Consider the following 27285-nt stretch of genomic DNA (forward strand, 5'->3'; position numbering starts at 1 on the left):
TGATAGGATGAGAGGAAATGGCCTCAAGTTGCGCCAGGGAGGTTTAGACTGGATATTAGGAAATTTTACTTCACCGAAAGGGTTGTCCAGCATTGGAACAGGCTGCTCAGGGAAGTGGTTGAGTCGCCATCCCTGGAGGTATTTAAAAGACGTTTGGATGAGGTGCTTAGGGACATGGTGTAGTGGTGGTCTTGACAGTGCTAGGTTTACGGTTGGACTCGATGATCTTAAAGGTCTTTTCCAACCTATACGATTCTGTGATAAATATCTGGGAGCAGAAACACCACAGATAAGTGCTTCTCCAGGGCTTTTTATTTTCCTTCTAAATAAGTTTTGCTCCAGGGCTTTCTGTTTTCCTTCTAAATAAGCTGTGGTTTTACTTTTCTGTCAATTTACCAAAATGAGAATATTGCAGGTAGTCTGCTGTAAAGTGTAATCTAGTTTTCTGGTAATAAGCAATAATTTTAGGCCAACCATTAAACATTCTTCCATACAGACCTTGAGTTGTTTATTGCTGAAAACAAGTGACATCAGGAATACTGATCCAGAAATGAGCAGCTGAGGAAAGCTTTATAAACAAGCCACTCCAAACCTCCTTCTCTTCAGCTGAGCAGCTTCCTTCAAATATACACATGCCTCCACATATTTTTGCAGGCACAAGTAATGTATTGTGAGCTTGGCTAGGAGTGACTAGGTTTTTTGCTAAAGGGATTCCCTTATCAGTAAGCACTTATCATTAGGCAATGCAGAACACTTAACTCCTATTTCTCCTTTGTCCTCTGTGCCAACGTTTATGTGTTCATATGAATAAGCATACACTGCTGCTGTATCTGTTTATCAGCTTTCTTATTTCCCCAGAGGCAAGATCTCATAAGATGTCCCCATGGCAGGGAAATTCAAATGTATGCAGTAGTGTGAGAGGTGAGAGAACCACAGCATAAGGGAGAGGCTAAAGCAGATGAGGATGGTCCCTAGCAGACCTCCTTGGAGTAAAAGGTGTCTCCAGATGTTCCTGTGTCTCCCCCTGCTGTGCAGCAATGTAATGTAGCTTCTTCTCTGTACCCTCACACTAAAAATCAGACATTGTGCAGATTAAAAATGAGCTTGACCAACCCTATCTGGTTGACATGAGATTACAGAGCAAGGGAAAAACTCCACTGTGAAAGCAGGATCTACCGACCTACCAAAAATCTTCAAGCTCTCAAAATTATTAGGTTGCATGTGCGTACCAACTGCACCTGCACAATTGCTCCAAAGGAGTAAAGGTACATGGGAGTTACGGGTCATCACAACGACACCAACACTTACAGGACTATGTTAACGCAGCTCTGCCCCTTCAGAACCCAAGCTAACATCTCTGCATGATCCTGCTCTGGTGATATAGACCTTCTAGTGGGCACACAACTCATCTCTCTGCATAAATTATGTGGATAAACACTCTGTTACTTATTGCCAACCATTTTCAGTGGCATGACTTCAACATTCCTGAGGGTGGTGAAACACTGGAACAGGTTGCCCAGGGAGGTAGTGGATGCCCCATCCCTGGAAACATTCAAGGTCAGGTTGGACGGGGCTCTGAGCAACCTGATCTAGTTGAAGACGTCCCTGCTCATTGCAGGCGGGTTGGGCGAGATGATCTTTAAAGGTGCCTTCCAACTCATACTATTCTATGATTCTATGATGACCCTTAATGACCCTTAATATTCAAGAATTTACTACTTTGGGTGAAAAAATGAATAGACTTCGGTCCTAACAGCTGTTCTTCCTGACCTACAAGCAAGAAAACAGATGGTTCAGCAACCATAAAGCTTCTCCTCACAGACCTCCTCTGCCAAGGCAGGACTGTTTGCACTGCATCGGTCCCTTTTATCAGAGTCACCAAGGCTCCAGATATTGCTCTTCTCTGTCCCCCATCCAGCTCTCCTGGCTGGGATAAGGACACTGCTCTCTTTTACTTCCCAGTCGGGAATACCTTCTGCAGGACGCCACAAGGAAAGCACAGAAGAGCCAATACCAGACCAGACTGTTAATTAACAGCACTAGTGCCCCAAATTAGCTTCTATTATCAAAGGGCGAGTGGGAACTTTCTACACTTCTATCTTCAAAATAGCTCAAAGATTCTTCATTAGTACAGGACAAATCTCTCTTCCCTTCTTGCCATATATCTCATGTGACTTGTGCTAACTCTGGGCTCCCCCGTTAAACCAAGGGGAGCTGTTTAAAAAGCAAATAATCTCTGGCTTTCAACGCAACTTTATTTTGTTGTTCTGATCTCTCCATATTTGTGTGACTTGATCTAAAAGTTAACAAGAGACCAACCACATCAAAACTGAAATCCCAATCTGAATGTCCAAGCTCTTTGTGTGTTTGGAAATCTCCCACTGAATCTGACATTATGGTGTTAGAATAATAGAAATGTGTAGTTTGGGGTCACTGCCTTAATGTCTCGGACACGCTCTCCCAAGTGGTCCGCTTTTCATTTCATACAAAAACAGGTGACTAAAGCAAGAGATCCTGGCAGCCAACCACATAAGGCTGAATTAGTAGTGGTTATCTCAGTGTAATCAACCCTTTCTTTTCCCTTTTTAACATAGAAACAATGTCTGAACTGGACATTTACAGGGGAGAGAGCTTCTAAATGGGAACTAACTGTTACTCACAGGTAGTGTTTGCAGGGAATAGTATTAATAACTGCCCCTTATACTCCCACCAGGCCACTCTCCAGAGAAGCAGCAAATTTATACAGTCATGGGTTTGATTAGACACAGTGAATTTATATACTTAATTTTGAAGGGTTTGGTTTGGCTGACTTTTTAAATTACTGACGATCAGAATATGCACACAATCGGTCCTGCCTATAGCAGCCATATAGCTGAGTTTCAAAACCACAAAAATACATGCAATTTTCTTGTCTACAGCTTTTCAATTTTCCTACATACATGCATTTCCTACCAGCAAGCTGCAGGCAGCTTGCCATTCAGCTTGTGGAGTTTCTGGCTTACCCTTCAGAGAGGCCTTACTCCCTCCAGGATTGAGAAAGAATACAAGATTCATCTCTGGCATTTGGACTGATCCTACCCTGGCCAAGCACAGCACATTGAGGTATCAAAGCCAGATTTGGGGCCACCAAAGAGGCACTGTGGATCTTCTCCAAAGAGACTCAGGAACTTGCCCAAGGTCCCTCAAGAAATTTGTGGCAGAACAGAGAATGTCAGCTACTTCCCTAGCACATCTGCATCAAATGAATAGGTAAGTTCTGGTCTCAGTCATGTAAAAAACTTACTGTACAAGAGATCTGCTGCAAGACTGCCTACAGGGAACACAGTTCTCACTCTGATAAATAGGGGAGCTGTAATTACATGCACTGTAAGTGTTGGAGGCAAAGCTAATGGGTAACAGCTCTGAGGACATAAGGAACTAAGCCAGGCAGCTAAGGATTTCTTTTAAATCCCTCCTGCACATAAAACTATGGCATGGAAAGCCAAAGGTTACATCTTCCCTGTTCTCAAGTTCTTCCAGATGCCTTAAGTCACCTGCAAGGGATGAGGCTAAGCACATAGCTATCAATCACGCTGGTAAATGAAATGTTCCAAGTAAATTTTGCAGTAAATCAATAAAAGCAAGAAGGGAAGGCTAGCCTCTGCCAAAGTCTTCAGTCCATGTTCTCCCACCATAAACAACACAACTGCCTCTTGTCGGTCATATTACGAACTTTCGTTATCATATCTGGGAAAACCTTCCACTGATAAGGACTGTGTCCTCCCATACTACAACTTCGTCATTTGTTATGCAGTGTTATGAAGGCAACTGCAAATCTGTCAGCTTAAGGGTTACGCTACAGGCAAACACCAACCCTGTGCAATTTCTTGAGAATTTACCACTGACATTTGGAAGCCAAAGCACTCGTATCAGCTAAAAAAAAAAGCTGTAAATTCCTCTTAAAAACCCTGGATGCAAGAGTGAGAAGTGATGTGGGGAACTCTGGCCTTTAGCCAAATTATAAAAGAAATTATTCACTCACCCTGTAGGTTAATTAATCTAGTTCTGCTATAAAGTTTTATTATGAGTTATTATTGATTCATAGCCATAAACACACTGGATGCTTGAGATCTTTGCCCGAAAGTTTTCACAGTCCCAAATCCTGCACTTGGAAAGACTTGTGCTTACTTCAACATCCAGGAGCAGACCCCATTCATCTCAACAACATCAGCCAACTCATGTTTCTGATTTTAGTTGTTCCTACTGACAGTTGAGTAACACTGGCACCTTCCAAATAATCCTTTGATTTGCTGACATCACATGTGCTCTTGGGAGGATACATATAGTCAACATCCCCTACACAAATGGACAGAGCTGATGAACTACTGATGCTTGGGAGATTACAAGCTTAAGTGGTGTATGATCACTTACAGTGGCCTAAGAGCCAAATGAGTCAGAAGAAGTAAAGCCAAGGATTGTCTCTGGGTTTCAAGTTACCAAAGTAAAAGCCTCTTGAAATAGGATCAGTTCTGAAGTAAAAAGAATGCCACAGCAACTTCTGAATGTGTTGAAAAAGCTAACAATTGGGTAGGAAAACTATAAAAAAAAAAATCTTTGAACCCAGTCAAACATAATGTGGTCTTGCAGTATAATTCTGTTTCAACCTCATTCCTGAACTGTTATTGACTAGACTTGCAGCACAATTAAGAAATTCATCAGCAAAAGCTAATTCAGTCCTGTCTAAACTACAAAGATGAATTACCCACTAAGCTGTGCGAGATGTCAGTGCTCCCATGCTGGGTAGCACTGCTTAATACAGGTCTGTGCAGCACCAGCACAGACAGCTGCTGCCTGGTCAAGGAAAGATGAAGTTCAAAATTAACACATCCAGTTTAACATGCAATACCTGAAGGGAAGTGCCAACTGAACAGGCAACATCTTCTTTAATTAAAGTTGCATAGGAGTGGGGATAGCGAGAAGGACACATCTGATGACTTGGTACAATACGGCCATAAAAAGAAGACTGGATGCTGATGGTGGTTCTGTGAGGACATCTCAGGGAGACATATTCTCCATCGCAGGCATGGTCAGTGTAATTCTTTAGTACTTGTGATATGTAACCTGCAAAAAACATGACAAAAACCATTATTAGTGAAAGGTAGTTAATATTTAGGTGATTTACAGCAGTGCAGTCTAACAAACACACAACTAATAAGCAATGAGGGACACAGATTTTATTACTCATCTCACACAGGTGCAAAGGAGAGAGACAATGACATGGCAGGGGAGAGGCTTGGTGACTTGGCCTTCAGCCATGTTATATATCCTTAGTGGAAGCAATATTCAGATGCTCCAACCTCTTAGTCCAATCATACCACTTATTTACATTGGCATAGCCATCAAGTTTACAGGAAATGCAGCTGAGCCAGACTCATCATTTAGACCACATCTAGATACCACATGCAATTTTTGGCCCCCCAGTACAAGACAGACATCAATAAACTGGAGTGAGTTTGAGGGCCACCAAGATGGTTGGGAGGTGGAGCACTTGCCCTGTAAGAAGGGGCTTGTTCAGCCTGGAGAAGAGACAGCTTTGAAGGAAACTAATAGCAGCCTGCCAGTATCTACAGGGAGGTTATCAAGGAGATGGAGCCAGGCCCTTCACAGTGGGGCATGGTAGGAGAATGAGAGATAACAGGCACAAGATGAAACAAGACAGTTTCAGACCAGGTGTATGGAGCAACTTTTTCACTGTGTGGGCAGTCAAGCAGTGGAGCAGATTGCCCAGAGAAGTTGTGCAACCTACATCCTTGGAGGTTTTCAAGACCTTACTGGATAAAGCCCTGAGCAACCTGGTCTGACCTTGTAGTTGACCCTGTTTGAGCAGGAGGTTAGACTAGTGAACTGAAGTCCCTTCCAAGCTCACTTTTCCTGTGAACTTATGATCATGGGCAAGAAAGGCCCAGACACAGAGCCGCTAAGGGAAAAGCTGGGGTTACAGTTGGTTGTATGAGGTCCTATTCCATCATGGTGCACCAATCACATCTGTGATCTCCCTTCACAACATACCATTTTAATTCTTCTGGTTGCACTTTCTGTTCTAGGCCTTTGACACAAAAGCTTTGCTTTCTCTCCAATTCTGCAAAGTTTCAATCTTTTTAAACGGAAAACAGTATGCAGAACCAAATCTCTCCTGGTTTGTTAGAGGATGACGTTATCCACACTAATAAAGTTGTTAACAAAAATAAAGCATGGGGACAAAGCCTCGTTAAAGTTACACTGAGTTAAAAGGGCTGATTGCAGTCAGGTTGCCACAGCAACTGCCAAACAAATCCTGACTTTGCCACACTCAAGCCTGAGGGGAAACCACTGTGGTGCTGATATAGAGACATCTGTGCAGGGAACTCTATAGCATGTCCAATGTCAGCGTCAGCCATGGTCCCATTCAACCCTGCAGACTTCCTCTCTGTAATGAGCTTGGAAGTTCCCTTCCCACTACTGGCCACCAACACAAGTCTACCAGTAGCAATCCCACAATGCCCTGTCCCTATCTTCCTCTACCTCATTTCTTAAGAAATGGTAGACTCTTTCCTTAAGAGGTAGAGTAGAGAGAAAAGACAAAACTATTAAGAGAAACAAGTAATACCTGGACAAATTCCTAAAAAGGAACCTGAGGTATATCTCAGACTTGTTTTTAAAAAATGGCTAAAATGTGTCTATTCTCTTGGTGGCCCATAATCATAGAATAATCTAGGCTGGTACCTCTGAAAGTCATCTAGTCCAACCTTCTGCTCAAAGCAGGGCCAACTTAGACCAGGTTTCCCAGGGCCTTGTCCAGTTCTGAGTATCTTCAAGGATGGGGCCTCCACAACCTCGCTGGGCAACCTGTGCCAATGCTTAACAAATTTCACAGTGAAAATTTTTTTCATTACATGCAATTGGAATTTCCCATGTTATGACTTTTGTTTGTTCCCTCTGGATCTTTCATGGGGCATTTCAAAGAAAAGACTGGTTTAATTTCCTCTATACCTTTAGGTAGTGTAAAACAGTAATTAGATCCCACTCTCCTTATTCTTTACTTCTCCTAGATGAACAGACCAGCTCCCTCAGTCTCTTATTATTTATCATATGTTCCAGTACCCTTGTCGTCTTGGCAGCCAAAGGGACTCTCTCCAGATTCTCAACATCTTTGCTACACTGAGGGGCCAGCTTGGTATGCAGTTAGCCTTCATTGCTGCAAGGTGCACTGCTTCCTCACGTTCATCATCCTGTCTTCCAAGACATGAAAATGCACACAGGGAAGCACAATTCATGTGGTTTGAGAGAATTCACGTGGCTTGCTCAGAATCATTTCAATGTCAACTCTAGCTATCCTTGTAGACACATCCGTCGGGTATATTTACTCCACTAAGTTAAACACTCCCAGGACCTTTTCTCTGTCCCTAAGTCCATATCCAGCAACTTCCTCTTACTCTCCAAAATAGTATGGCTTCACCCAGAGCTTTTACTGGGAATAGTTCTTCTTCCATACCAACACTGAAACCTAGCTCAGGAGTTGTGTGAAAGAATATTGGTCTGAACAAATTTCAAGGTGCCTAAACCAACTATAATCATTGTTCTTAGAAAGAACCAACACACAGTACTTTAGCTTCAGCATTCAAGCTGCCACTATGAGGGCTGGATTCTCTGATTTCTCTAGATTTTAGTCTGTAGTTCTTATTTAGCAGTTCTGTTGCTGCAGTGCCTCAAGGTGTGTGCCAAATAGATATTTACTCAAATCAACATATTAATTTCCAAGTCCCCAGAGCAGCTTTTGCTTATAAGAAAAAGGATGAGACACAGCCCCAGTGATTAGAGTAAGTGACAGGGCTGCATCAGATCAGGGAACAGCACTGTTTAATTTAGTGCTTTTATCTCACTTGTTCAAGGAAGCACTCTGGGGATAAAATGAACTACTGGAGTGCATCTTCTTTCCCAGTCAGTAGAATACATGCTCTGTGTGATGCTGTACACCTAGTCCTGGAGTCAGATCAGCTTTTCTCCCTCAAAAGTAGGGCAACCATATAAGATGGGCATCAGGAAAAGCAAACTACAAACAAAACCAGAATATAACACAAACCATTAAATCCCACTTTCTGCGCTGTTACTCCAGTGCATTAGGACTTTTCCCTGAGGCTGACCTATTAGGGAGCCAGAGAAATACAACCAAAGTGGAGTCAAGACTCTACTGGCTCCTCTGAATATTCAATTATTCTGTCAGAACAGCCATCCTAGAGCATGCCTTTCCTATTACCAATTCAGGATCAGGGAAGGTTTCAACCCCTGCAATTAGTGTAGATCACTTGTTGAAACAACTCCTTCCTCTCATCTTCCATCAGCAATCTCAAAATAACTTGAGTTTGTTCAAGCTCAAGGTATTGAAGGGATTGAATGCTTTGATGGTGACTGGCTAATAATAAACAAAGCACAATGTCTGAAACATCTGGCACTGACCACTGTCAGAGAGAAGATACTGGATTAGGCATGGCCGTGATCGGGGATGACATGATGTTCTTCACAGAGCAAAAGGAAGTGGCTGTAGAGAATTAATGGTCTTTTTTTTTTCCTCGTAAAGTGTGCCAAATTTGCACTACATTCATTGGTAGTTCTTTTGAAAGTGTTGGCATTTCTTTATCCATTGATTCATGGTTCAGTAACCCAAGATCTGAATTGTTTTCAGCATCCTTGCTGAATTTTCGGTAACAAGTCTCCAGTGACCTTTTGTACCAGTACATGTGGTACCAGGGAGGGAACTACTGGGATGCTCTTTACTGAATGAAATGCATAAACATGTAGCCAATGGCAGGTGTTTGAGGACTTCAATGGCACTTGTACACCAAGGTAAGAAGCACTTCATAAGTACACAAGGAATAACCTTACAGAGCTCATTGACTCTTTCCTGGCAAGCATGAAGAAATCTCTTTTGGATGGCTGCAAGAAACTATTTTAGTTTAGTAAAATGATACAGCAGATCACCGATCAGCTATTCCTAGACCACAGAATATGACAGCTAAGAAACTGAGATGATAAAGGTATTATCAAATGATTTTATCACTCCTTATCAAGTATATTTCTTTGCATTATTATCTGGGATATAAGCTACAGCCTTACAAGTGTCCACTCCAAACAGGCAGGCTGTTATTAAAAATGGCCAAAAATATTTGCCACTCCTTTCTTCATCTTCAAATTCTGGGATGTGAAATCACCGTTGTAGGATCCAGGACCTGAAGGCAAGCAATTATTTGAGGAAGATATCCCAACTGTACCGCCACAGTCAAATCTACTCTATTTTGTCATGGTTCATCTTGGAGTGTGACATAAATTCTCATGATTTTATCAGGAAATTTTTTGGTGGTTCACTTATTAGCCTGTCCAGGGAAGACAATGTTAGAGCAGGTGGTAATTTGAGCTTTTCATAAAAATATATATTTCAGCTTGAAAGCATGCTGAAAGCATAAAAGAAATCTAAAGCATTAATCCCACCAAAACTTTTCCAAATGCTATGCATTTTGAAAATCAGGGATAACAAAAACAATCTCAAAACTTTGGGGTTTGGCAGTTCTCTTTTTTTAAAGATTGTGTCGAAGACATGAAATCTTTGCTGGTGGGCATCCATACTCCCAAATTAAACCAATGTATAGGAGTCAAGTGCTAAACATCTCCTCGTTTCAAAAGACCAATGTCATTACCAAAGCGGGGATTCATACTCTGAAGACAGAATAAACAACCAAAAGAAGCACCTCACAAAAATGATAGATCATTTTTCCCTCTAATGAGAAGGAAATGTTTCTTTCAAACACCACTTGCAATTTATTTTTCCAAAGTCCAGAGTTTGACTCCTATCAGTCATCAGCAATTACTCACCGCTACTCCCAAACACAACCCTTAATGCTGACTGTAACTCTATCCCACCCAGCAATGTCAGTTCCCAAGAACCATTTCCACCATTGTCTCTCCAGGGAGCTGTTGCTCAGTTCTCACCCAACAGCCAGTTCTAACCCTTAACACATATGCGGACTAGAGAAAAATAACAGTTTGATACAGAACATCATCATTTTACAGGTATTGTAAATCTAAACATCATCCTTTACTTACTGTTATAGAGCTACAACCCTGCCTTTTTGAAACCACAGCAACTGATGGAGTGGTTCACAAAAGCACAGATGATATAACAGTTTCATCCCAACCAGATGTAGGATAATAGTAGAGAATGCAAACACTTGTTCATATATTGTATTTAACCATGGTTGTCTAAAAGTGGTAAGCCCTCTTCTCCTGCTTCCACTATGTACAGTTCTAGTTTTGCTTGACAAGGCACATAGCAACACACCAGCTCACCAGTCATCAGAAGACAAATTTCAACTTTCACCAGGAAACATTTCTGTGGGTGTGTGCTGGAGGATTACAGATAATCGCAATAAGACCAACTCTTTGTACAGTTTGGATATGATCCAAAACTTCTAATAAATTACAAGGAAAGTCAAAGGATTTTAATGGTTAATGAACTACTACACATAATTCAAGCCAGAGCTTCACGATTATCTGCATGGAGCTATATCTAAGATACAGTAATGTCTTCTTAAAATATCCCATTTTCAGCTTTTGTAGTTACAAATATAGAAGTGTATACATATAATTGAGAAAAATCAACATAATGAAAAAAGAACATCATACATAGAAATAAATTTCCAATTATCTGAACCACATGAAGTCAGTGCAATTAACTGTGTTAGTGAATAAAATATTGCCTTGTTCCTGATTGACACAGATTCTTTTATTTTTTTAATCCTCTTATTTTCCAGATTATTGTTTTTTCAATATCTACCATTATTTTCAATATCTACTGTTAGTTTCCTCAGCTTCCTTGCAGACGTTTTTGAGCCTGTAAATGTGAAACAGAACTTTCTTCCAGGAGAGGCCTTAATCAGATACTTTTCTGGAGCTCAGACTACCCCTAGACCAGGCTGGTTTTCAGATAGGCTATAGACTGGAGAATTTCAGCTTATTCTTTATACGCAGAACACCGATACTCATAACATCTCACAGAAACAGTGCTAAGCCAGTGGAGTAGAATAACACACCATGAGGATATGCAAACAGGGCTGAAATGTGACCCCAGGCAAGGCTTGAAGCCAGAGCAAGTAACTGAATGAAGGCATTTCATGCCAGGCATTACTGATAATCCTGTGGTTGCAGTAGTAAAAGCAGCTCTCTTAAATCACAGAGCAGCCTAGCATGGACAAGTAGGGTTTGTTTTGCTTTGTTACTAATACTGGAGATTAAAACTTGCTATTACAAACCTTCTACAGAGAGATTTGCTTTCACTTCGGCTACTCCCCAACCCTTTCACCTTTCAGACACCATACAGCACTAGAAAAACTTGAACATCTTGTAAGCATACTTGGGAAAATATTTTTATTTTAAGTCAACAGTTCCTTGCCCACTATCTGATCTTCTGTACCGCAGTTGCGGCTCCAAACAGTAGCCAGTGTTAACTTAGAAAAACGGCTTTGAAACAAGAGTGAATTTAGAACTGCAGCTGAGTGCCAGCATTTCGAGGCTAAACAAGGTAACATTTTGTAAATGCTGAACAGTATTTCATAGGTCTTCTGGGTTTGTGTAAGGATGAGAAGGTAGTGGAAATTAGATTGGTGAAGGCTAGGGGTGACAGGAATAAAAACATGGTGGTTTTCAACTCTGCAGGCTTGAATCTAACTCAGATACTAGTGAGGATTATTGCTAATAATATTGCTAACAGATCTTATGGTTGGACTCGATATTATGGTTGGACTCGATGATCTTAAAGGTCTTTTCCAACTTAAATGATTCTATGATTCTATAATTATTCCTTTAAACTTCCTAACTGTAAACTCCTGTAGAGTTTAATAAAACACCTCAGCCCTTCCACAGACTGTTGCAATAACTCTGGAGAATTTAATAAGCAACTCCAACTGCAAGTATTTTGGGTCCCGAACTTTAAATAATTGCTCTAAAAATTCAATACAAAAAATCTTGTTCACAATTTGAACATCATCTTAGATGATTGTCTTTGAATGTCCCATAAGTCTATGGTTTCTCGAGAACTTACTTTTTTCTAAAACAAGTTTTTAAAGCCCTTATGGTTATGGGCATCTAGTCCACACTTCTGCTCAGAGTAGGGCCAATATCAAAGAGAGATCAAGCTGCTCACCACTTTTTTCAGCCCTGAGCAAGGACTGCCAAGGGCAGGGATTCTCCAGCCTCTGAAGTGCCCGTGCAAGTGCTTCACCACCCTTCTGATTAAAATTTTTTTTCAAATATTTGAAAAATATTTGAAAGTGCTCAGAATTTCCCCCATCACAACTCGTGTCTGTTGCCTCTTGCGTTTTTATTTTGCAACTCTGGGAGGAGCCCAACTTTGGTTTATGTGTAACCATTTTTAGGAAGCAGAAGGAAGCATCTGGATACCGCCTCAGCCTTCTCTTCTCCAGCCTCCCCTCCTATGCCATGTGCTCCAGCCCCAAACCATCCTCCTGGCCCTCCACTGGACTCCCTCTAGTTTGTCAGTGTTTCTCTTATAATCTTGTACCAGTATCATGACCTGTAATTCAACGTGTTGACCATCCAATTCCTCTGGATTTAAGGAATTTTTTTTTTAAAAAATCTTGTTTCACTAGCTGTATGGTTGCAGGCAGCCACAACGTTGAAGGAAATTTGACAGTACAGAGAATTTGGCTGGAAGGAGCTGCACCAGGACTTCACCAACTTGCAACCCTCTCTCCAGCTGTTTATTCCTGCTCCCCTATTTCAGATCAAAGCCTCTTCCATTGATCTGTGTGCATGTGTGTGTATGGGGGTCTCAGTGACAGCAACCAGAGTCGGAGCACAGGTCAGAGGGTCCGTGCGTGTGTCCTGCCACCAGAGCAAGCGAGAGTGTGCATAGTGTGGATATGTATCTTGGTGTGTGATCACTAATGAGTATCAAGCTGGACTAGCTGGCATGTAGAATAAGAGCTTGGGGAGCCAGGCAGGAAAGCGGTCACAAGTCTGGGCCAGATACTGGAGAGACCAGACAGCCTGTGAGTTGGCTACAGGAGAAACCAGGAGGTTCAGGCCAGCTGTGGGACAGGGAGTCAACTGAGAGACCCGTCTGTATGCACATGTCTGTGTGTGAGGTGACTGGAGATGAGAGGACCCATGAGCCAGCTGCTGCATGGACTGTCTAAGGCCCGTTACTGGGGGATCCACATTGTATGTATGCATGCATATTTTCTACTAACAGCCTTTCATCCTGATCAACCAGAGAGGGGAACAGGATGAGGCCACTGGTGCTGTCTGCGTTTGCATGAATGCTGAGTGTTTCTGCCTGTGTTATCTGCGTGGCCAGGCACACGCACATCTCTCTATTGGGAATAGATGCTCAGCATCACTACTGCCTGGACCTGGGAACACAGGGCTGTCGCTGCCTTGCCTTTGTCAGGCTACCAGATTTGTCAACTCCTAATACTTCACACTAAAAATTCCATGTGTATGTGTACATGTGTGTATATATATAAAAAATATATTTATATGCAGACACACACACACACACACGTTAAAAAAAAAAAAAAAAAACAGCAACAAACAACCTTGCAGAATATTTTACCCAGTTTAAGTTGCAGGAGAAGCCTGAACCCCACTACAACTGTGAAGTTCATTTTTTGCAGTGCTAAATTTCTTAGAACACTTTGTTAAAATAGTGTTATAGCATTATAAATATGAATACATTATATAATTAATATGTTAGTGTTACAGCATTATAAATATTAATGTCTTACTTTAATTGTAAACCGTATAACTTAGCATGCATTAGTATGTATTATGTGTCAATTATATAAAGTATATTGCACATAGCACAATCCTATTTATAAAACATATCTTATAGCATAACCTAAAGATAATTACCAGGTCGCCTTGGGAAGCCTTATGGGGTTTGTTCAGTACTCAGAGAATGAGAGCTGTAATTTTGAGAGAGATTTAGTGTATACTTCTTACAGCCCAAAAAGGTCAATTTACACACTATAGACAAGCTAGGCACTATTTCATTCTAGAGATACAGCTGCAGTGTTAAGGTCATCACTTTATAGCTGAAGGAACTACATGGGTGATACTTCCTGAGCAGCTCCAGTTGGCTCTTTCTCCTTGGCTCTCAATCAAGTCTTTTCCAAAACACAGTCATCACACAAATAAATCACAGCACTGCTCACCGTGGCCTTGCTATTGCATTCTAAGTAGTGATAAAGAGCTCACACCACCGGGGGTCATGTAGCTCTTCTAAATTAAAGTTATAACAGGTTCTAATATAAGTTCTAAATAAGTTATAACAGGTTTATTTTATTGAAAGGACAGTTTTCTCTAGATGGTTTATATACAAAAGATTTTTAACAGCAAAACTACAGTGATATAATTAGGCTGCCATAATGACACCCATATAATTTTCCATAGTAAATGTCGTCACACGGGGACACACTTGCATAACTACCAATGCACCTTTGCTGATAAAATTCCTCATGTAGACAGGTTTCACCAGTGTTCATTTTGACTTCCAGTTCCAAAATAAAGTCCTTTTGATCCCACCCCTTCCTGTGACGATTCTTACGGAAAACAAATTTGACCATGGAAATCAACACCATTTACAAATCTAACATGCAAATGCAAAGACCCTAGCTAAGAAAAAACAATCCCAAAGCTTGGTGTCTTCCAGCAGCCATCGGCATCACTGCCTGCAGTGAAGTTTAAGAGCTCAAACAGGACCTGTCCCCACACTCAGCCTGCTCCCAGGGCAGGCCAATGCTCAACCGTTCCTACGAGCATTACTGGGTCTTACGGCAAGCGACTGACAGCCCTTATGCACCTTCTGGCCTAGTCACTAAAATTGCTGAAATCAAATTTGTGCCATTTCTCAAGGGCCAGGGACCAACTTATTCATGTGTTGCTAAAGCGATTACCCAATGCAATATTCTTATGTAACAGGGAAAGGAGTCAGGAGCTGGATCCATGCACTTCCCTCAGGACATGCTCTGAGTTCACTGAACATCTCACTACTCATTCAAGAGGCCAAGAATATTTTATGGTGATCAACATCTTAATCCACCTCCACCTAACCCATGTGATATAGAATAGGATAGCATAGCATAGCATAGTATAGCGTAGCATAGCATAGATTTTGCACTTCCATGGCTTGTGCGGTCAATCTGCAAACAATCACTGTCACGCTTTCTCCACGCCCAGGGGCAAAGCACCTTGTAAGTCTCTGCAAGGCACCTCTTTATCTCCATCAAATCCCTTCTTGGGCCCTCCTTAGCCATATCACCCACAGAGAAGTCAATGCTGGTGAGCACCGTGCCTGACAGCAGTCTTCTGGTGCACCCTCATGCCCAATGAATGCACCTTTTGGTTTTTCCTCTAGTATTTTGAAAGTGCAGGGTTTACCAGTTCACCACATGCCAAGGAAAATTCAGTCCCAAATCTTCTCTGGAAATAGAAAATATTCGGCATCTGTCACGAAAGCAGCTCCTGCATATCACGTCTCTGGCAAGGTCTGTGACAGCTCCTTTGTGTCCCCATGCAGCGTGACAGTGAGAGACAGAGCACCAACCTGGGAAGGTTGGGGACTGTCCAATTTGACCAAAACACAGACTTTCACCATTGCAGGGGGAAGGATTTGCTTCTGTATTAGAAACGTGCAGCAAGGGAAATATAAATCATCCTTGCTATAACCATGCGCCTCTGCAGAGCTACAGCAGAAGTGCCTAAAAGCAGGCTGGCCTTTGCTCACAGCTTTACTGGGAGTGACAGGGGAGTACCCTGTTACCACCCGAAATTAAAAGAAAGCTTTTGCACAGCATATCACACTGGGACAAAGAAAACAGTTATTTAACCACACAAGTGACAGACAAGATTTTATGCACACTGACCAATTCTTTAAGCAAATCAAGAACTAAGCCACGACAATCTGACAAGGGCTGAGAAACACCAACACTAAATAAACAGGATTCTGCCCATTCGGGAGAACTTAATTCTGACAAGACTACGAGTACAGAGAGATGGCAGCTTTGTTTAGACTAGGGCAAATGGCAGGAGTGAAGGCAAAAGTGCATAACCCTACGGGAGCTACTGCTAAAGCCATCACAAACAGATGTGAGTGCTTTGCACACAGTGCCAGAAGCCAGCTCTGGGGCTCTCGGAGTGATCTACACATCCCTGAAAAAAGTAGATTTCGGCTGGCAGGTCAAAATGTTGAACAAGTCCTGTGATCCTGGAGAGCAAATCTGAAATGAGTTACCTTGCATGAAATAATACAGCGTGACTTACATGTGCAGATACCATCTCAGCAGTGTAGAGTTCTCCTCCAGGAAAATACTTCCAATCAGGTTGTAGTCTCTCTCACTGATTTTAACAAGCACTTCAACGCTCCAATGGTCATTTTTATTAGAAACTTTTTTGTATTGCAAACTGTGAAATTCAAGGCCTCCCTCATTTGATGTTGTGTAACTAGGGTAGGGGATAGGCAATTTTCATGCTCAAGTAGGTCAATTCACTCCGGATTGCTTTGCCACCTAGCAATTTTTCCACTGAAGAAGCAGGAGGTTTTTTGGGACAATGACAAATTGCTGTCTGTGGTGGGAAGGGCAGCTACAGCTCACAGACATATGGTGTGAGCTCTGCTGAAACGCTGTGGAGAATCCACACTTGTGGTTCCCCTCCGGACTAGAGACCTTGTGCTTAATTCTCCCAGAACTCACCTCCCAAGAAAATTCAAAAATTAGGCAAAAGCTTGCTTCCAACACCGAGATTTTAACATCTTCCTCTTCCTTCTGCTTTAAATTCCATATTTTATTTATTTATTCTTATTCAGGGTAGATTTGACAAATTTAATGGAAGCAACAGCTCTGGAATGAACCTGCATCCTTTTCCCCATGACCTGCAATAAGAACTATGATGCTGCCCTCCGCATGACCTTCGCCTGTGAAATGCGTATTTCTCTTTGCTTTGGCCAGGCCTTGGCAGCTTTATGAACCCCAAGAGAGGAAAGGAAATGAGGAGAGACTGAGACAAGATAGAAGAGGCTAAACAGTGAAAAGAAGAAGCAGCGTCGGGGAAAAAGAAGGAAATTAAAAAGGGAAAACAAAAGGAGACACAGGGTAGAGTAGACATATTAAAAAAAAAAAAAATCCTTTTTCTCATTTGTTAATTAGAAGTGTGGTCCCAGGAGCTTATCCTGCCAGCAAGAATCAGCTGGAAGCATTGTGGTGGCTGGGTCACTTGAGCAAAGGTAGGGAAACTGGAGAAACAGAAAGAGAGCAGCCTTAAAATACTAAAAAGGAGAAAAAAGAAAGATTTGGAGCAAAAATATCCATTTGTAAGTGACCTCTCTTTATGTTCCAACATGCTTGAGCTCAAAATTGTACCTGCTTGCAGAAAGGACTGTGTTACCCAGAGATAAAAATTATCCAGGAGAAAAGGGAGCTCAGACTGGCTGCAAAAAGAGAAAAAGATAAGAAGATAAAAAAGTAGGTTTGCATGAGTCTCCCCTAATTTCTGATATGCCCTGTCTCTGATGACTTGGCTACAAACTTCAAATATTGCCTTAACAGAACGTGCAGTGTGTTGCATATGCAACAACCAGGCAAAACTGCCAGATCAGCATCTTCTGTTTAAGCCATTGACTTCAGCCAAGGGGGAATTTGTTATTCACCAGTAACTGGACATCTTAAAGCACTGATAAATGTTGTCAGGGTAGCAGGAATGATGATTTCACAGGTAAACTGTTTTTAGTTTGATATAAATAATACTAACAAGAAACAGGCATCCTGAGCATTGCCAGGTCAAGCTGTCAAGCTGCCCAACCAGCTAGAAGTTAACTAACCTCCACTTCCCACATGCTCCTCCTGGAAAAGGCATTGCAGGAGTGGACAGGAAATTAGCACTTGGGAGTGAAGGCGGGATGGTCTCTGTACCTTGGGCTGAAGATCAAGCACTAATGCAGCAGCTTCCTTTCTGCCTGCTAAACAAGCTATACTTTCCTGGTGCTCAAGTGAAAAACCTTGTCTGTCTCAAAATATCTCACCAGTTTAACTGTAGTTTTATTTTTCCTGAAGAATCATGTCACTCGATCACGAAACTTGTGGTATTCTTGTTGGGGTTTTAAAAATTACCGGCTAAATTAGTTTATCCTGGTATAGGCTTCATTATCAAGACCTATTAGAACCCTGTCCTCGGATTTTTTCTTTTTTGCATTGGTGGGAATGTAGCTTTGTTTCCTAGCTAGGCAAAGCCATAGCGTGGAGGAAAACTTTGGCTTAGAAGACTGCCCCTTAGAGTCCACCACGCATGGGATTTAGCTACCGTTTGAACTCTCTCCATACAGTCAGTAGAAAGAAGAAAGCACTGTCAGGTGTGAAACATTTTATTCTAAAGTAGATGTCTAACTGAGAAGAGAAGTAGAGGACAAACCATGTCTGAAACTGGTTTACCCCTCTCTGCTGACTGTAAAGGGAGCCCCATCTAACTAGCTCAAATATATTTCATTATAGGCATTAGAAGAAAGATGAGCTGAACTGCTCATTGTGTATCATAGCATTGAGCAATGGCTTCATGACCTTCTTCTGATAAGGGTTTCCCAAGATGGAGCTCACCTTGGGTAAGAAAGGTCAGTACAGCGGCAACTCACTGCCCTGATCCCTCTGGGGTCCCACAGATGAACGAGGCTTTATGTTACAGCAACGCAGTGGTTGCTAGTGCTAGAACATGGTCTTTGGAGAGACTCTGGTGTTCTTCAGCTTCTGCTGTTCCTGAAGTCTTGCTGCCACCATAACTTTTGTCTTTAGTATCTAGCCTTAAGGTGATTCCTACATAAAACAAAAGACTGCATTTATGTAGTTAGTATAGAGGTTTAACTTCTATAAGGTTAAACTTCTAGTTTAGCTTCTCAGGACAAAAAGGCCATCCACAGACAGCTTCTACCTCTTCCCTGGTGCCATCAAGAAAGGTCAGCTCTGGCCACCAGCCGCAGGGCCAGAGAAGAGTTCCCAGCACACTTCATCTGGCATCACCCCTGCCCCTCAGTTTCCCAAATATCAGCTGAAGATGGTCCCATTTCTATATCCATGTGCAGGCCAGGAAAAAAAGAAGGACCTGTGAATGGGAAGTAACATGAGCCACAGAAAGACTGGGGATAAAAAGAGATGTAAATGCATACTGATTTTTAATCTGGAGCACTTGATAGCACTTCAGGACATGACAAAGGCGATGAAAGGATACACAAAGAGAGGGAACTGCTTAGCCTGGAATATAAGTTAATAATAATGAAGACATCTGACTAAGAGAGAAGAGACAGAACAGCCCCTTTCTACCACATCACCACAATCATCTCTATAAAGGCAATAAGTGAAAACACAAAAGGTATTTTTCCACAGGGTCCCTTTTCTCCCCCACCTCTCACTGAGGCCATTCCCCATATTTGCAGCTTCTTTGAAGGACAGAAATAATATTTGGCTTCCTCGGCAACGAAGAACAAAGAGACAATAGAAATCCGACAGTGGAATTTATTAAGCCGCATACTACACTAACCCCTTGTATAGGAACAGCAATCAGGCAGAGCAGAATGGCCCCAGCATAACAGCAGTTAGAAAAGCTTTTTGGCTAAAAGCTATTTGTGCTGCTTTGACACGGAGCAGTTGTTTTGACTAATAGGCTAGAGAAGGGGATTTCTTTTGCAGAGTAACACTTTGAAGGGCTCTTTGCCTCACAGCTGTAACAGCAACTACATCCACAGCACACGTTTTCCTATTACCTATTGTATTACATGCAAAAACACATCACAGGCCAAAACAGTTTCAGCGTTGGCTGCTGCTAAACTCGGTGCTCATATACGGACAGCATTACAGCTAAAGGCTGTGATTAAACTACAAGACCTGGGAGCATTTCCCAGTCCCTGGATCTGAGTGCACATCCCAGCTGTACCCCAACCCCATACTGGAACCAGACACACCATCCCTCCCCAGAAAAGGTGATTTTTTTTTGATTTTTTTTTTATTTTTTTAAATCTTCAGACAGCTTAGATTGATGAATATCCCCTCCTACATTATCCTGGTTTGGGACAGGACAGGGAACTGCACCCAGTTATTCTACTGTTGAGTCTAATGTTATGTTTTTCTATTAAATTAAGGAACACTTCTGAACCTGTGTATATCATCTGCATAGTTTGCAGATGATACAGAACTGGAAGGAGCAGTTGATAGACCAGATGGCTGTTCCATCATTGAGAGGGACCTCGACAACCTGGAGAAATGAGCAAACAGGAATCTCATTAATTTTAACTAAAGGGAAACGTCAAGTCCTGCTCATGGGGAGGAGTATCCCCATGCATCGTTACAGGCTGGGGACAAACAGGCTGGAAAGCAGCTTTGTAGAAAAGGACCAGGGGGTCCTGGTGGGTGCCAAGTTGACCATGAGCCAATAATATGCCTTCACAGCAAAGGCAGCCATTAGTAGGAGTATCACCAGCAGGTCAAGAGAGGTAAGCCTACCCCTCAGCACTGGTGAAACCCATCTGGAGTGTTGTGTCCAGTTCTGGATTCCCCAGTACGAGAGAGACATGGACATACTGGTGCAAATCCAGCGAAGGGCCAGAAAGATCAAGGGACTGGAGTATCTGTCATATGAGGGGAGGCTGAGAGAGCTGGGACTGATTAGCCTGGAGAAGAGAAGGTTCAGGGGAATCTTGTCAATGTGTATAAATAACTGATGGGGGGGGGAGTAAAGAAGACAAAGCCAGACTCTTCTCAATGATATCCCGTGAATGGACAAGAGGCAATGGGCACCAACTGAAATACAGGAAATTCCATTTAAACATATATGTATAACTGTGAGGGTGGTGAAACCCTAGAATGGGTTACCCAGAGAGGCTGTGGAGTCTCCAACCTTGCAGATATTCAAAATCTAATCCAACTGAGCAACCTGCTGTAGGTGACCCTGCTTTAAGCAGATAGGTTGGACTAGACGATCTCAAGAGTCACAGAATCATAGAATATCTCAAGTTGGAAGGGACCCATAAGGATCATCGAGTCCAACTCCCTGCTCCTCGCAGGACTACCTAAAACTAAACCATATGACTAAGAGTGTCATCCAGACACTCCTTGAACGCTGACAGGCTTGGTGCCATGACCACTTCCCTGGGGAGCCTGTTCCAGTGACCAAGCACCCTCTCAGTGAAGAACCTTTTCCTAATGTCCAGTCTGAACTTCCCCTGATGCAGCTTCATTCCATTTCCTCGTGTCCTGTCGCTGGTCACCAGAGAGAGGAGATCAGCACCTCCCCCTCCACTTCCCCCCTTGAGGAAGGTGTAGACTGCGATGAGGACACCCCTCAGCCTTCTCTTCTGCAAGCTGAACAGACCAAGTGACCTCAGCTGCTCCTCACAGGTCTTGCCCTCAAGGTCTTTCACCATCTTGGTCACCCTCCTCTGGACACACTCTAATAGTTCGATGTCCTTCTTATATTGAGGTGCCCAAAACTGCACACAGTACCCAAAGTGGGGCCACACCAGTGCAGTGTCAAGCGGGACAATCACCTCTCTCAACTGGCTAGCTATGCTAGTCTCTCCCAACCTCAGCCATTCTGTGATATCACATCACTTCTCAGGACGTATTACCAAGCCTTGGTCTCCTTTAAAGCACCCTGGAAAAAACCTTTATTCAAATTTGGAGTACCATTTGTCATGACCCCAGGTGGCATTTCAGCATCATCTCAGCTCTGTTCACATAGAGACACCTTTTAGTTAAACTCGGACTGTCCTGCAACAGAGTTCAGGGAAATAAGAAATGGCTTTTCCAGGAACGTCTCCTGAACAAGCAGCATCACTGACCTTTATAAACAACATTATCATTCAAGCAAACTGCTGCTCCAGACAATGGAAACGGCGCTTTGCACTCTGTGTCTGCTGAGTAAGCGCTGTAACAAGATCATCTTTCAGGATTCGTTTAGTCTTCACATCTATGTTTATTAATTAGATTTACTCTGATGCAAACATGGAGAGTGCTACAGGAACACACTTTTAGATAATGAAATTTGAAAAATTTGTCATGAATTTTACATAATGACTTGGTGTTCAGATTTTGCACAACCAATAGCATTCCTTTGTAGCCTGCTTGACTACTCCTTCTGACGTTTGTTCTCCAAATCTCAACAAATGCCTTCCCAGATCATCACCAGCCATGTCTCAGCAAAGAGAGAGAAAGTCACCTGGCAGGTGAAGAGATGATGAGACACAGTCTCTGGAAGCCAGCACTGCTCCCACCAGAAACACCACCCTCCACAGAGAGAGCTGCTTTCCACGCCCAGGAGAAAAGGCCATGCCAGGGGTGCTACAGAAAATGTAGTGGCAGATGCAAGCCATCTCGACCTCTGTTTCTCCCCCAGGACAGTGCCAAAAGGAAGTTTTGCGAGCACGTGCTGTGCCAGCAGCAAGCTCAGCACTTTGAGGTCTATCCTCACGCACTGTCTGGCAGAAGGGCTCTGTAGGTGACATATTCAGGCTCCCCTCAGAGCTAGTGAAGAGAAGCAGGCTAGTGAAGGAGAAGACATTACATTCTGTAATGTCTTCTGCTGAAGCATACATCCACACCAGGTCTGAAGTGTCACACGCTGAAAGTACCGCAGAGTGTACTGCCGGGTGAACAGCAGAAAGATCGCCTGATACTGAGAAGTTTGGTGATAAGTCATAGATAAAAGTCAATGTAAATAAAAGTAAAGTAACACATGATAGAGGTTTTGGAGTAGTAACAGTTCTGTGAAAATATAAATATCAATATTCACTAATAACCAGGAGGAAAAAAAAAAAAAGAAATACTAGGAATTGTTAGGAAGGAATAGAAAACAATCCAGAAACCACCATGGTGTCATTGTATAACCATTCAAGGGCTCACATCCAGAGGACAGTCTGCATTCCTGGGTCCCTCCTCCCATCTCCCTCCCCACTCAGAAATCATGCAGTGAACTTACAGACGGTTAAGAGAAAGGTGTTAAGTTGCAACTAGCCCTCTTCTGCCTGGAAAACAGACAACTGAGAGGTGCAACAGACCACACAGGAACTGGCAGGGAGGTAAAGGGATTGAAAGTGTTGTTTCTTTCACTAAAAAAAAGGCTGGTGTAGGGGCATCAAATGAGGTAAACAAAAGGAGGCATTTCCTTACCTTCTGCGAAGCTCAGCTGTGGCACTTGCTGCCACTGCCTTTCTGCAGGTCTCAAATATTTACATGGAGTAAAAGCACCACAACATCAATGAATGGAAGAGAAATCCATCAAGAACCAGTGAATTCACACACAACTCTTGATTTAAGAAGTCCTTGAGCTGTGAGGGTGATCAAACACTAGAACAGGTTGCCCAGAGGGGTTATGGGTGGCCCTTTGGTTCAAGCTGGTATAGCTGCTCTTGCATGATGTTTAAAGTGCCTACATCTCTGCAGTGCCTATACAGGGATCCAAGAATGAGTATCTCAGATATAGAAATCTGCATGGTAGAATGAGAAGTTAGGACAGAGTACTAAGCCTTACTCTATATTGGGTTTTGCTCTCAAGCCACCCAATCTATTAGAAGATAAAAGAGCACCAATAATAATATTATTTGAATTCTCTGGAAATAAGCTGTAGCATCTTAGTCAACATGTTAGTACAGCAGAAAAGTCAGTAGGCTATCCTTATCAGCAGATAAAGAAAGAGCGGAAGGGAACATGTCTGTCAAAGTCACATGAAGACTGGCCTTTGCAGAGAGCACAGCCTTCAGCATTGGGTAGCATGTTTATTAACTGAGTCTATCACTCTGCTTACAGTATCTGTCCCTGTTTCCATAGCCTGAAGCTGTGGTACTGAGGTGGATTGTATTAAGCAGAGTTAAAGACAAAGGAGGGAGAAAAGTGAAATAGGAGAACGCTGGAGAGCATGGAGATGAAAGACACACAGGAAGGCATTGGATTAATGGACAAGCGTTTACGTTGTGATCAGCTAATGCACAGAGATTAGCATGCAAGGCATTTTCTGAAAACAAAAAAAAAAAAAGAAAAAAAAAAAAAGTCCTGTCAGCCACAAAGTGATGTACAAAAGACTAAACAGCCAAATGTCTAGGAAGCTGTAACTCCATCTTCCTTTCACTGTCTCTCACCCTCGAGGTGGGAGGGGGGTAAGCCAAGAGAAAGGTCAGGGGATAAAAACAACAGTGGGGAATTGGCAGAGTGCCTCGGGTTCTGCGGAGCAGAACTGTCCCTCCCAGAGGATAAACCAAGGGCACAAAGCTTGGGTTTCCACAACCTGCACCTTACCAAGGAGAGAAACTTCTTGGATACAATTTCAGTGTAGACATTACTTTCCTTGCATCAAGAAACAGCAGAGCTGTTATATCTTGGCTAAGCAGTGGAGAAAAGCACCAAAACCCTCCTACATATTGTTTGTAAAGGCGTAGGGGTCAAGCAGAATTATTCTCCAAAGAAAAACAGAGCATTTAGGTTGGATGGAAACCTTCCTCAGGACTGGAAAGGGTAGAACTGCAAGGAATAATTGCCAAAAACAAACTTTCCGAAGAGCAGCTTTCGGAGCTTAGTGACTCTCAGATCTCATGAGACTGAAATAATTCCTTCCAGCACTTCTTGTTCCCCATAGGAAAAGGCAAAAATGGGAGGCTCCTGGGATACTTAACTCAGCAGATCCATCTGGGACCAACAGCTAAAAGAGACTGATCTGCTCCTCAGACCCTCATATACAGCTCGTTGATCCAAGGATTTCCAAAATCAACAGTAATTTGAAGAGTCTTTCGACAACCTGTCCAACCCCAGGCAGAAGGGCCAGTTCAAAGAATTTTTACAGGAGATGGGAATTTACCCAGGTGTAATGTGGGTGATACAAGGTTTACCCAACTCTCCCTTCCCTACCTTGAATACTAAACAAATTTACTGCTATAATACCCATACGACATCCTCATTCAAACCCAAACTCCCACACCACTGAGCAGATGAGAGCATATCTGCTCTATCCTGTTCACACCTTACTGGCCACCCACCCCTGCAGAAGCAGATCTAAGCTGAGACAGACTGTTTGTGTAAGGATGTATCAGGTAGGCATCCACCTGATATTAGAGCATTGAAATTAACATCAAAATCTGAACTAACAATGTTTGCACCTCTTTAAAGTCAATAGTGAGAAACAGGCACCTCCCAAGCACAATCCATGGGCTGTCCTACATCCTTTTAAGATGACATTGTGTAATCTCTGTTCTTGGTGATGCTCAAAACTCAGCTGAACAAGACCCTGAGCAACTTCAAAACTGTTGTGGTCATAATTTTGTTCCAGCTCCAGGAAAGCACTTAGACATACTTTAAGCATGTGCTGAAATCCTCCTCACTTCAGTGGCCAAGGGACCGATGACTCCTCTCTACCCAGCACTCATGAAAATCTCAGTAAAACAGAGACGTTGAGAAACTGGAAAGAGTTCACCAAGAAGACCACCAAGATAATTAGAGGGCTGGAGCACATAACATATAAGGCTAATGAAAGTATGTTTGTTTAGCCTGGCAAAGATTAAAGGGAGGACCTAATTGCAGACTTACACTTCCTAATGGGGTTGGTTATCGAAAAGCAAGCCAGATCCTTCCCAGAAGTGCACAGAGAGAGTACAAGAAGCAAAGGTCACAAGTTGCAACAAGGGAAAACCTAACCAAACTTAACAAAACAATTTTTCACCACCAGAGAGGTTAAGTCCAGGAACAGGTTGCCCAGAGAGCCTGTAGAAGCTCCATCCTCGGGATACTTTCAGGCTTGATTGGGCAAGGTCACAAGCACCCTAACACAACTTTGAGGTCCACCTTGCTTTAAGCAGGGGCTTGAACTAGAAGATCTCCAATGGTCCCTTCCACCCTAAAGCCATTTATGATTCTGTGATCGAGTTCCAGTCCCTAGCTGTCCCTTGAAAGTGTTTAATTTTCTAGTGCAGGCATAGCCACATAGTACAACTGCTATTCACAGGACAGGTATGATTTTCTGAGTCAGGGACCTGTTCCTTTACTTTCTCTTCCCCCAACCAATTTTAATCAAAGTTTCTCTTGCCAAAAGATAGAATGTCTTATTAAATGTGTTGTGAATAATTTGGAGAATTGAAGTATGTAATACTAGACTAATTTCTCCATCCTACACAATGTAACATGCTATCCCTTGCTCATCTTCAGGCAGCTCATAAGACTTTCATAATTATCATAGTCTGCTCTGTTGAGCTGCTGAGAATTAGTTTTAATCTATAATCCTTAAAACTGTATTTCACATTGCACCTTGCACTGGTGGAGGCAGGAGGCAGGAGGAAGGAGGCATATAGCACGTTACATTGGAACCGGCTCAGTGGCAACAATGGGTGCTTTTGTACTGGGTAATGGCATGTTCCCTGGGAATGGGCCAGAACAACAAATTGATATGACAGGCTTTGCCTGCTGTGGAAGTATTAAATCTCAGCTGACAGTGAAACTATCACCTTTCTCTGAAAAGCATCATGATCTGAGCTACGCTGTCCCTTAACCATAGAATGTAAGTGACCCACGGACACAAGGAGAGACTGCTGTAAGTCCCATTCAGCCTGGAGGCTGGGGAAGGGCATTTCCTAGGCAGCTCCTAAAAGCATAACAATATGCAGCTCTCCCAGTCTCTGAGACAAGTGGATCTCTGGAGCAGTGAAGCACAGAGGATTATATTCAGAAGCATGGGTCCTCTCAAGAAGCCTTTTTTTGCACATCAGTACATTGAAGTCAATTCCCTCATTAAAGCTAACGCCAGGACTCCCTCACTTTAGGGCAGACAACCCTACCAGTGCAAGCTTTGCAGAAGAGTAAGGGCTGGTAGGTTTATCTAGAGTAGCAACAGCCAGCAATCTAGAAAGTCCTCAAGGATACCAAAGCCAGTGTTACTTGGGTCCCTCTCTTTTCACTCTGAGCTATTTGGATTAGTTCAGGTTCTGGACACATTCTGACGCCCACACTTGGTCCCCCCACATGAGGCAGCTTGGCAACAAGGGGTGGCAGTGGCAATCCCAGCCTAAAAATTACTGCCTTTTCCTCTGCGAGCAAGTCGGGGGAATGGGTCCTTCAGCCATGGCCCAGAGAACCCACTAGCACCAGACAGTTTGCAGTCTAGGACTTAATGCTCACTTCAGGTTAAGGAGAGGCCCTTTTTAGGCATTTGTATAGCATCTCCAAAAAAAGCACTACAGATCCTATC

The 27285-nt window shown here is 42.7% G+C and overlaps 1 protein-coding gene across 1 annotated transcript in view; it reads right to left on the bottom strand.

Annotated features, from left to right (window-relative positions):
• The window catches only part of EVA1A (eva-1 homolog A, regulator of programmed cell death), a 213428-nt gene that overhangs the window by 149640 nt on the left and 36503 nt on the right, over positions 1-27285 (bottom strand). The window contains exon 2 of the mRNA XM_072858374.1: positions 4886-5100. Coding sequence (XP_072714475.1) covers positions 4886-5100 — 215 coding nt within the window. The remainder of the gene's footprint in view (positions 1-4885; positions 5101-27285) is intronic.

Source organism: Ciconia boyciana, chromosome 3, assembly GCF_034638445.1.
Source record: "Ciconia boyciana chromosome 3, ASM3463844v1, whole genome shotgun sequence".
NCBI classification, from domain to species: domain Eukaryota; kingdom Metazoa; phylum Chordata; class Aves; order Ciconiiformes; family Ciconiidae; genus Ciconia; species Ciconia boyciana.